At 42.9% G+C, this 10,515-nt stretch overlaps 1 protein-coding gene across 1 annotated transcript in view; it reads left to right on the forward strand.

Annotated features, from left to right (window-relative positions):
- The window catches only part of LOC134965143 (mucin-2-like), a 41,554-nt gene extending 35,016 nt beyond the window's left edge, over nucleotides 1-6,538 (forward strand). Inside the window, exons 5-7 of the mRNA XM_063941668.1 lie at nucleotides 2,985-3,155; nucleotides 4,430-4,612; nucleotides 6,528-6,538. Coding sequence (XP_063797738.1) covers nucleotides 2,985-3,155; nucleotides 4,430-4,612; nucleotides 6,528-6,538 — 365 coding nt within the window. The remainder of the gene's footprint in view (nucleotides 1-2,984; nucleotides 3,156-4,429; nucleotides 4,613-6,527) is intronic.
- The last annotated feature ends 3,977 nt before the right edge of the window (nucleotides 6,539-10,515 follow it).

Consider the following 10,515-nt stretch of genomic DNA (forward strand, 5'->3'; position numbering starts at 1 on the left):
AATCTCCTCCTCACAGGCCGCCGCTCCTGGTCACTGCAGTGCCCACTCCCCGTGCCACCCAGCTAACAGAGGAAATCCCGGTCAGCTGACTCTGTGACGTGACCGGGATTTCCTCAGCGGCGCCGCGTCTGAGAGCAGTGCAATGACAAGCGGCCTGTCGGGCCGCTTGTCATTGCACTCTGGTGGGGCACAGCGGGCCAGGCAGGATCGGTCCGCGGGCCACATCCGGCCCGCGGGCCGCCTGTTGCCCACCCCTAGTCTAGGGGGATCATTCTGAATTGATCGCTCACTAGCTACTTGCAAACACATAGTCGCCGCCCACAGGAGAGTGTATTTTCACTTTGCAAGTGTGCGAACGGCTTTGCAGCCGAACTCTGCAAAAACATTTTGTGCAGTTTCTGAGTAGCTCTGAACTTACTCAGCTGCTGCGATCACTTCAGCATGTCCGGGCCCGGAATTGACGTCAGACACCAGCCCTGCAAGCGCTTGGACACGCCTGCATTACATAGAAACATAGAATTTGACGGCAGATAAGAACCACTTGGCCCATCTAGACTGCCCCTTTTTTTTATTCTTTAGGCAATCTCAACCCTTTTTGAACCTTAATTCTTTGTAAGGATATTTATATGCCTGTCCCAAGCATGTTTAAATTGCTCTACAGTCTTAGCCTCTACCACCTCTGATGGGAGGCTATTCCACTTATCCACTACCCTTTCGGTGAAGTAATTTTTCCTTAAATTTCCCCTGAACCTCCCCCCCTCCATTCTCAGTGTATGTGTTCGAGTTCTAATACTTCTCTTCCTGTGAAGAATGTTTCCCTCCTGAACTTTGTTAAGACCCTTGATATATTTGAAAGTTTCTATCATGTCCCCCCTTTCCCTTCTCTCCTCCAAACTATACATGTTAAGATCTTTTAGCCTTTCCGGGTAAGTTTTGTGATGTAGGCCATGCACCATTTTAGTTGCCCTTCATTGTACACTCTCTAATCAGAGGCGTCACCGGGTGTGGTGACACCCGGTGTGCACCCCTGATCCCCTGCCGCGATCTAGACAAAAAAGGGGTGTGGCCTTACAGTTAGGGGGTGTGGCTTTGCAGGGATCCTGGAATCGTCACTCTGTGGGCGTGCCCAGCATCTCCGGAGATGCTGGGCTTCCCCCAGAGACGGTCTCAGTGCGCTGTCGGCTCTTCTGCTATGACAGGAGCCGGGTGCTGTAGCAGAATTTCACACTGCAGCACCTGGCTCCTGTCACTGCGGAGGAGCTGACATTTGGTGTCACACCTGGGTGCAGGCCGCACCCCCCGCACCCGCCTTGTGACGCCACTGTCTCTAATGTATTTATATCCTTCTGGAGATATGGTCTCCAGAACTGGACACAGTGTTCCAGATGCGGCCGCACCAATGACCTATACAGTGGCATTATTACTTCTTTTTTCCTACTACTGATTCCTCTCCCTATGCAACCAAGCATCTGACTTGCCTTTCTCATTGCTTTGTTGCATTGCTTTCCTGCCTTCAAGTCACTTGAAATAGTGACTCCTAAATCTCTTTCCTCCTCAGTAGTTTCCATTATAGTACCCTTGGTACTATATTTAGCTTTTAGGTTTTTGAGACCCAAGTGCATGATTTTGCATTTTTTAGCATTAAACTGTAGTTGCCACGTTCTTGACCATTTCTCAAGCCTACCTAGGTCATCAATCATTTGTTTTACCCCTCCCGGTGTGTCTACCCTGTTGCATATCTTTGTATCATCTGCAAAAAGGCATATCTTCCCTTCAATACCATCTGCAATGTCACCAACAAAGATATTAAAGAGAACTGGACCAAGTACAGATCCCTGGGGTACTCCACTGGTAACATTTCCCTCCATAGATTGCACTCCATTAACTACAACTGTCTGTTTCCTATCCTGCAACCAGGTTCTTATCCATTTAACTGTTTTATAATCCACCCCCACGCTTTCAAGTTTATTTAGCAGTCTGCGATGTGGGACAGTGTCAAATGCCTTACTAAAGTCTAGATATGCTACATCTACAGCTCCCCCTTGATCTATTATTTTCATCACAGAGTCAAACAAGTCAATAAGATTTGTTTGGCATGATCTCCCACCAGTAAATCCATGCTGTTTTGGATCCTGTAAGTTGTTTGATTTAAGATATTCCACAACTGTTTCTTTTAATAGTTTTTCCATTACTTTCCCTACTACTGATGTAAGGCTTACTGGTCTGTAGTTACTTGCTTCTTCCTTGCTTCCACTTTTGTGCAGTGGAACTACATTTGCTCTTTTCCAGTCCTCTGGAATAGCACCTGTATTTAGTGACTGGTTAAATAATTCTGTTAAAGGTGTAATCAGCACATCTTTTAGCTCTTTGAGTATCCTTGAGTGTATCCCATCTGGCCCCATTGATTTATCCACTTTTAATTTTGAAAGTTCTGTTAGGACCTTCTCCTCTGTTAATGTACTTTCATATACCTTATTATTATGAATGTCCTTGCAACTTAACTGTGGCCCCATCCCTTCTTCTGTAGTAAATACTGAGCAAAAATAATTAATTAGGTTATCTGCTATTGCCTTGTCTCCCTCCACCAAATGCTCACTCTCTGCGTTTTTCCAACCACTCCCAGAAAACGGTCAGTTGACACCCACAAACGCCCTCTTCCTGACAATCTCCTTGCGATCGGCTGTGCGAATGGATTCTTCATTAAATCCATCGCACAGCAACGATCCGCTTTGTACCTGTACGACGCTCCTGCGTATTGCGGTGCATATGCATGCGCGGTAGAGACCTGATCGCTGCGCTGCAAAAACGGCAGCGAGCGATCCTCTCAGAATGACCCCCCTAATTGGCGGCAGCTGCAGCTGATGCACCTCCTCCAGGCCCTTGGATTCTGGCTCTCCAGCAACAAGTTGACTGCATGTCTGAGTATGCCAGTGTCTTATCACTTTTTATGTGATTTAAATGTCTAAAATGTTTTTATATTTCAGCTGAAACTACTGGTTATTCAACACAAGCTCCTCCTGTATACACAAAAGGCCCATTGTCAAGCCAAATGGCAACTACCTCAGCCACCACTACACCGATTACAGATGTCAGCCAGCTTACTACCAGCACCGCACCATCTACTTACACACCAACTCTGCCAGTATATGGAACAGGTAGAACAATGTTTCTATTTATAAACAGAAAGTATATGATTTTTTTATACAGTATGTTTATGGACCTGCTAATCACATGGACAAGCAGACAGACGTAAGTATATTGGTGCAACAGGTGCAGTGCACCGGGGCCCCTGAGGACTAAAGGGCCCACTGTTGCCCAGACCAGCAATGAGTGACATGACCATGTGACAGACAGAGCAGATGCCACTGTACCTACCTCCACCAATGTACATGACCCCTGTTCTCCAAACCACACAAGACATTGTACTTGTATCTTTGTCACCCACTGTCTCTGCCTGTCACCCTCTGCCTCCCCCTGTCACCCTCTGCCTCCCCCTGCATTCTGTCATTATCCTCTGCCTCCCCTTACCTTCTGGTGTCAGCCTCTGCCTCTCTGTGTCAACATCTGCCTCCTCCTGCCTTACAATGTCACTCTCTGCATCTCCCTGTCACTCACTGTCTCTGCCTGTCAACCTCTACCTCCCCCTGTCACCCTCTGACTCCCCCTGCATTCTGTCATTACCCTCTTCCTCCCCTTACCTTCTGTTGTCACCATCCACCTCTCTATGTCAACATCTGCCTCCTCCTGCCTTACAGTGTCACCCTCTGAATCTCCCTGTCACCCACTGTCTCTACCTGTCACCCTCTACCTCCCCCTGTCACCCTCTGCCTCCCCCTGCATTCTGTCATTACCCTCTGTCTCCCCTTACCTTCTGTTGTCACCATCCACCTCTCTATGTCAACATCTGCCTCCTCCTGCCTTACAGTGTCACCCTCTGCCTCTCGCTGTCACCCACTGTTGTGTGGTATATTGTGGACTTGGGTTGGGGTGGAAGATGGGGGCCCAAACTATATTTTTGAACCAGGGCCCACCTGTTGCTCCTGTTGGCAAAATTTGGTTCAGAACTATGCAGAGATGGACCTGTTCTATGGGAGCTTTGTCTAAGCTAAGAAGTAGTGGTCCTGTGAGGTAGACATTGGCCCAGTAGAGCCATAGAAATCACAGGAATTGTTGACAAAAGATGGATAAATAAAATGCTCATTATAATGGAAAATATACACATAATTGTACTAATGTACTAATAATTTGGATCCATCATAGGTCATGTCACTAATCATCATGCCCATTGCAGGATTTTTTGTCCTGCCTATCTCATCTCTGTCTCCTTCACCTTCTACCATTACTCTCCTCTCCGTCACACTCACCCCATCTTTCTCATTGATGTCTCTGTCCCCCTCACCCCCTTATTTATCCCTGTTCTTATTTGTAGTTTCCCTCATCTATGTCCCCCTTACCCCATCCCCTTATCTTTCATATCTGTCATCCTCTTCTGCCTCTGTATCCATCACTCCAATCTCCGTGGGAGAGGAACAGTTCTGTCATGAACTTGCAGGAGGGAAAGGGGAGAAATTATGCTGTGACTTTAAACCTACTGTATCAGCCACTGAGAGATGTAAGGGGAAGGACGGGGTGGGTCCTCCCTGCAGCTTGTCAGACACTCTAGGAAATTCTAAATAGATAAATATCACCACTTATATTAAATGTTAGAAAAAATTACTCAAATTTAAATTTATATTGAAATGAGTGGCTATTTCAATTATTAAGTATGTAAATATGTAATGTTTTACACCACAAAAGCTTATCAACACCTTGACAAAAAAGATGCATATTAAACATAAAACACAAGCTAAAGCCTGATTCAAAAAAATGAGTTACATGAACACACCATGGTTGAAGTTAAAGATCAGATAAATCTGAAATCCTTACTTAACGTGTGTATTAATAATCAATATCCCAGAGCAAATATCTCAGCACAAAAAGCATCATGTAACGTAACTCACATAAATATTCAAATAAAATGCACCATGACTAAAACAAAGGAATATTATACCTACTACTGTCTGTCATTAACACACTGGCGTATTGTGAATCTGATTCAGTGAGTCTAGTTTGGCACTGCCTCCAACAGAGCTGTAGAGTCTTAAATGGTACACGTGTTCTTCAGGGATCCATACAAGGAACTTTGGACTTCACTCCTAGACTGCACCCCATGGTAGTGGGTACTGGGGTGCAGGCGTTGTTAGTGTCAAGTGACCACCTCAAGAAGATTACTGGATTCAAGTGACCAACTCAAAGAGATTAACGACACCAGAGTAGAGGAATAACAACCCTCTCTGAATGAGGGCCACATGCCAACTGGAGGAGTGGTCATGTGACCACGTCTAGAGAGAGTGCGCTCTCCTTTTGCAATATGACAGGTGGTAACAGAAGGAAAAACAGGCAGCACCGGTGAGGAAAATGCCCAGTGGTTCCTACAGAGGCTGCAAACAGTGCCGTGGACCACAGTTACTTTAATGGAACATCCAGCATATGACTGTACCCTTTAAAGATGTATTATAGAAACCCTAAAAAGGATTAATAGGAATATTGCCAAATAAAAATTTTCAGGATACAAGGAGCATGAACATAGTTTGCCTTAATCCAACAGTGTCCTTCCGTACCACAGCCTTCTAATCCACCAACAATTTGACTTTCTTTTGAAATGCTTTGGCATCTACTGTGAATTTAAAATTATTTCTAATAAATATTTAAAATGCCAGCGTTAATATATGTTGCGGACACAAGGCGCATCTTATTACCATATACGATAAAAGTGCGCTGTATGTCGCAAACACTACATCCCTTAAGAGAAAACAAGCACTCGCACACATTGTATGAGTTCCAACGCTCAGTGATGTATATATTTGATATTAAAAGAATATGTATACTATATATCACATGTACAGTATATATATGGTTACATGGTTACAATTACACAAGAAGCAGATAGTTATAAAAGAATCCATTACAACTACAACCAGGATACAATTACCCTTTCCCTCAATACACACTACGCTCCATCTTTCTCTCTCTCTCAGCAAAAAAACAGCATCTCGAACAGCAACCAGCAAACAGAACTTCCTGTGTCTGGGATCAGCTATACACTGTGTATATTGGGGGAGTACAGGTCTGGGACTGAGTCTTCTGTTATTGGTCCAGGGGAGGGAACTTTATCATTCATGATGTGTTATTGGTCAGTTCATATGCAAGCAACATCCAATTTGATGGTGTAGCCACTGGATCCTTTCTGCATGCTTGCTGTCTTCCAGGAAGTTCTTTGTTGTCACTAGAATTGTGGCTTCATATCCTACATTCAATCATAACTACTCATTGCAATGTGCTACAATCTAATCACAGGTATCAAACCAACACACTCATTCCCTTGATCATTTTGACACCAAGCATGACATGTTTATCTTTTCCGTTCCATTAATACATATACATGATATTATACTCAATTATATAATTTAACACATTATAATGTCTAGTGCTAGTCTAGTCTAGTTTAATTTATGTGTGGTATGAAATATGTGTTGAATATATCCTTGTGGCTTGTCTGTGTGAATGCGTATGCTACCATATATCGCTGTACACACTACGCGTATTCGCATGCACAGCGACTCATCCGTGTGGAGTTTGTATGTTTTCTGTATGTAATATTTTGTGACTTCGACACTACATTTTGGTTAAGTCTAAACCACTTATGATGTCCCTATAAACATTGGTGGATTATTATTGATATAAATAGACTGAAGACATTGGGAATGTGCAGGAAGTTAGGTAATCTTAATTTGAAAGCCACAGGGTTGATTACATGCAAAAATCTCAAGTGGATCTTTAAAATTTGTAGTAGATTTTAAACTGGCTAGATATAGATTAAGTTATGACTTGATATCCAAAACTTGTCCTTCTCCTGGTGCAGGATGTTGTTTCTTGTGTGCTACAAATTTGTAGAAGGCGCTAGACCTCTTCAGATTATCTTTTATTTTAATTCTAATATTTGTGAAGAATTTGCCACTGTGGCTTCTGATGATGGTAAAGACGAATAGGTGGGTGAGGCAGAACACCATACAGAGTATACATGGGTAAATAAGAGGATGTTTTGTGGAAATGAATAAGTAAGTGAATTCAGCCCATGCGACAACAAACTGCAGGGAAGGCCATCAGTAACATCAATTAGTTCAAAGATTTTGTTAATATCTGTAATCCAAGGAACATGGGAGGAATTACCCCCACTGCAAATATGCAAATTACCTCCACTGCATATATATGTGTATCATTTGGAGTATTAATAGATGGAACAGTTGAGGTTCATCAAAGTCATTTTGAGTCTAGTATGGGCCAATTCTCCAAACTACCTGAATTACATTTAACAAGATAATGCATACTCAAGGTTTTGAAATTCATATTGTCAGGTCTTAAGTTTATTTATGAATGAGAAGAACACACATGACCTGGCCAAACATAGGGTCAGACATTTGGCAGTCTGATTTTAAAGAAAACATTTATGAGTGTATAACAGGCTACTTCTACCAGGGTTAGTTACATAGCCAGAAGCTCTGAATTGCCAGTTGTATAGTTCCTTCTGCCCAGAAGAAATTTGTGGCAAAAGAAATATGAAAGAACTTCGAAATAAAATAGTGGTCTTAAACTTGTCTCTTTCGCAGACCTAAATAGGTTATAAACTCTGTACAGTTTTAATGTAGTGAAAAAATTTGCTCCTTTTGCCTGATTAGCTCAGTAATCTATTTTTCACAGAGTTAAGAGCTTAATAATCCATTCAAGACCTTCCGGGATGCGACCGCAATATGACAGCACGCGTATTGCCACTGATGCGAGTGCACACTACAGCATGTGTCGGGAGAATGCGAACGCAACGATTCTCCAACCCATGCTGAATAAGGCCCCTTGTTTCTTCTTCTGGGCCTGTAACTCACTGTGCTTCTTTTTCTGGTCCTGTAACTCACTGTGCTTCTTTTTCTGGGTCTGTAACCCACTGTGCTTCTTCTTCTTCTTCTTTTTCTTCTTCTTCTTCTGGGTCTGTAACCCACTGTGCTGCTTCTTCTTCTTCTTCTTTTTCTTCTTCTTCTTCTTCTGGGTCTGTAACCCACTGTGCTTCGTCTTCTGGGTCTGTAAGCCACTGTGCTTTTGTAGTAATTGTTGCTGCTGGTTACCATGTTACTTTGATTGTAGTAGAATTCTGTATGGCATAAATCAGTTTTGGACTGTAACTCTATACCTCCAGGATGAGGTCCTACTGTACATGAAGAAACAATTTAAAAAAAGTAGTTCCTCATACTACTAGTTCTTTCATCTTATGTATCCCTTGACTTTAACTGCATTCACTTTATGGATTGGTCTGCTCAAACTCTGGCACTGGGATCTCTTGGGACAAGCTACCCGTAATCATAACAAAATATCTCCATAAGATATTTCAAGACACTTTTTGAAAGCAACAGTCATTATTTATGAGTATTGTCCCATCAATCATCTTCCCAGGAGTCCTCAATTAGTTTACCAGCACTGACTTCCAGAAGCTCAAGCTATTTGAGAGTATTATAAGGATAACCTTCAGTGAGAATTAATTCAGACCTCTTGCTGTTATGCAAATGTCAGGGTTTTTTTGTCAAGAAAAAAATTAGCAGAACCCCTGACAACGAGCAGGTACCATGGGGTTGGGAGGGTTAGTGCCTGAACCTTTTGGGCAGGGGTCATCTAATTGAAAGTTATGCCACCTGCCAAGTGACCTGGAAAAAGGGAACTGTGTGGGGTCCTGAGGACCGAGTTTGAGAACCACTGGTCTAATATACCAACAAAGAATTGAATCTGTTAAATAAAATTTTTCATAAGCTAATTATTAGGCATGTGTACACTACAGTTTTTCATAGTTAATGTTCATTCACTTGTTGGATAATTGATGGTCAAACTCAAAATACACAGCTCTTTGACTGATGATTGAACTTCATTGGTTGGACAGTTTGAACCAAAACTAAAGATTTGAGCTAATTATTCTAATTTATAGAGAGATAAAGCAAAAGTAAAGTGCATCCGGAAAGTATTCACAGCGCTTCACTTTTTCCACATTTTGTTATGTTACAGCCTTATTCCAAAATGGAATAAATAAATTTTTTCCCTCAGAATTCTACACACAATACCCCATAATGACAACGTGAAAAAAGTTTTTTTGAGATCTTTACAAAATTTGCCATGAAGCTCAAAATTGAGCTCAGTTGCATCCTGTTTCAACTGATCATCCTTGAGATGTTCCTACAGCTTAATTGGAGTCCACCTGTGGTAAATTCACTTGATTGGACATGGGGGGTAATTCTGAGTTGATCGCAGCAGCAAGAAAGTTAGCAATTGGGCAAAACCATGTGCACTGCAGGTGTGGCAGATATAACATTTGCAGAGAGAGTTAGATTTGGGTGTGTTATTTTATTTCTGTGCAGGGTCAATAGTGGCTGCTTTATTTTTACACTGCAAATTAGATTACAGATTGAACTCACCACACCCAAATCTAACTCTCTCTGCACACGTTATATCTGCCTCCCCTGCAGTGCACATGGTTTTGCCCAATTGCTAAAAAAATTTCTGCTGCGATCAACTTGGAATTACCCCCATGATTTGGAAAGGCACACACCTGTCTGTATAAGGTCCCACACTTGACAGTGTATGTCTGAGCACAAACCAAGCATGAAGTTAAAGGAATTGTCTGTAGACCTCCGAGACAGGATTGTCTCGAGGCACAAATCTGGGGAAGGGTACAGAAAAATATCTGCTGCTTTGAATGTCCCAATGAGCACAATGGCCTCCATCATCCATAAATGGAAGAAGTTCGGAACCACCAGGACTTTTCCTAGAGCTGGCCAGCCATCTAAACTGAGCTATCAGGGTAAAAGGGCCGTAGTCAGGGAGGTGACCAAGAACCCAATGGTCACTCTGTCAGAGCTACAGCAATCCTCTGTGGAGAGAGGAGAAACTTCCAGAAGGACAACCATCTCTGCAGCAATCCACCAATCAGGCTAGTATGGTAGAGTGGCCAGACGAAAGCCACTTCTTAATAAAAAGCACATGGCAGCCCGACTGGAGTTTGCTAAAATGCACCTGAAGGGCTCTCAGACCATGAGAAACAAAATTCTCTGGTCTGATGAGACAAAGATTGAACTCTTTGGCATGAATGCCAGGCGTCATGTTTGAAGATAACCAGACAACGCTCATCACCAGGCTAATACCATCCCTACAGTGAAGCATGGTGGTGGCAGCATCATGCTGTAGGGATGTTTTTCAGTGGAAGGAACTGGGAGACTAGTCAGGACAGAGGGAAAGATGAATGCAGCAATGTACAGAGACATCCTGGATGAAAACCTGCTCCAGATTGCTCTTGACCTCAGACTGGGGCAACGGTTCATCTTTCAGCAGGACAACGACCCTAAGCACATAGCCAAGATTTCAAAGGAGGGGCTTTAGGACAACTCT

The sequence above is a fragment of the Pseudophryne corroboree genome, chromosome 10 (assembly GCF_028390025.1).
Source record: "Pseudophryne corroboree isolate aPseCor3 chromosome 10, aPseCor3.hap2, whole genome shotgun sequence".
In the NCBI taxonomy this organism is placed as follows: Eukaryota; Metazoa; Chordata; class Amphibia; order Anura; family Myobatrachidae; genus Pseudophryne; species Pseudophryne corroboree.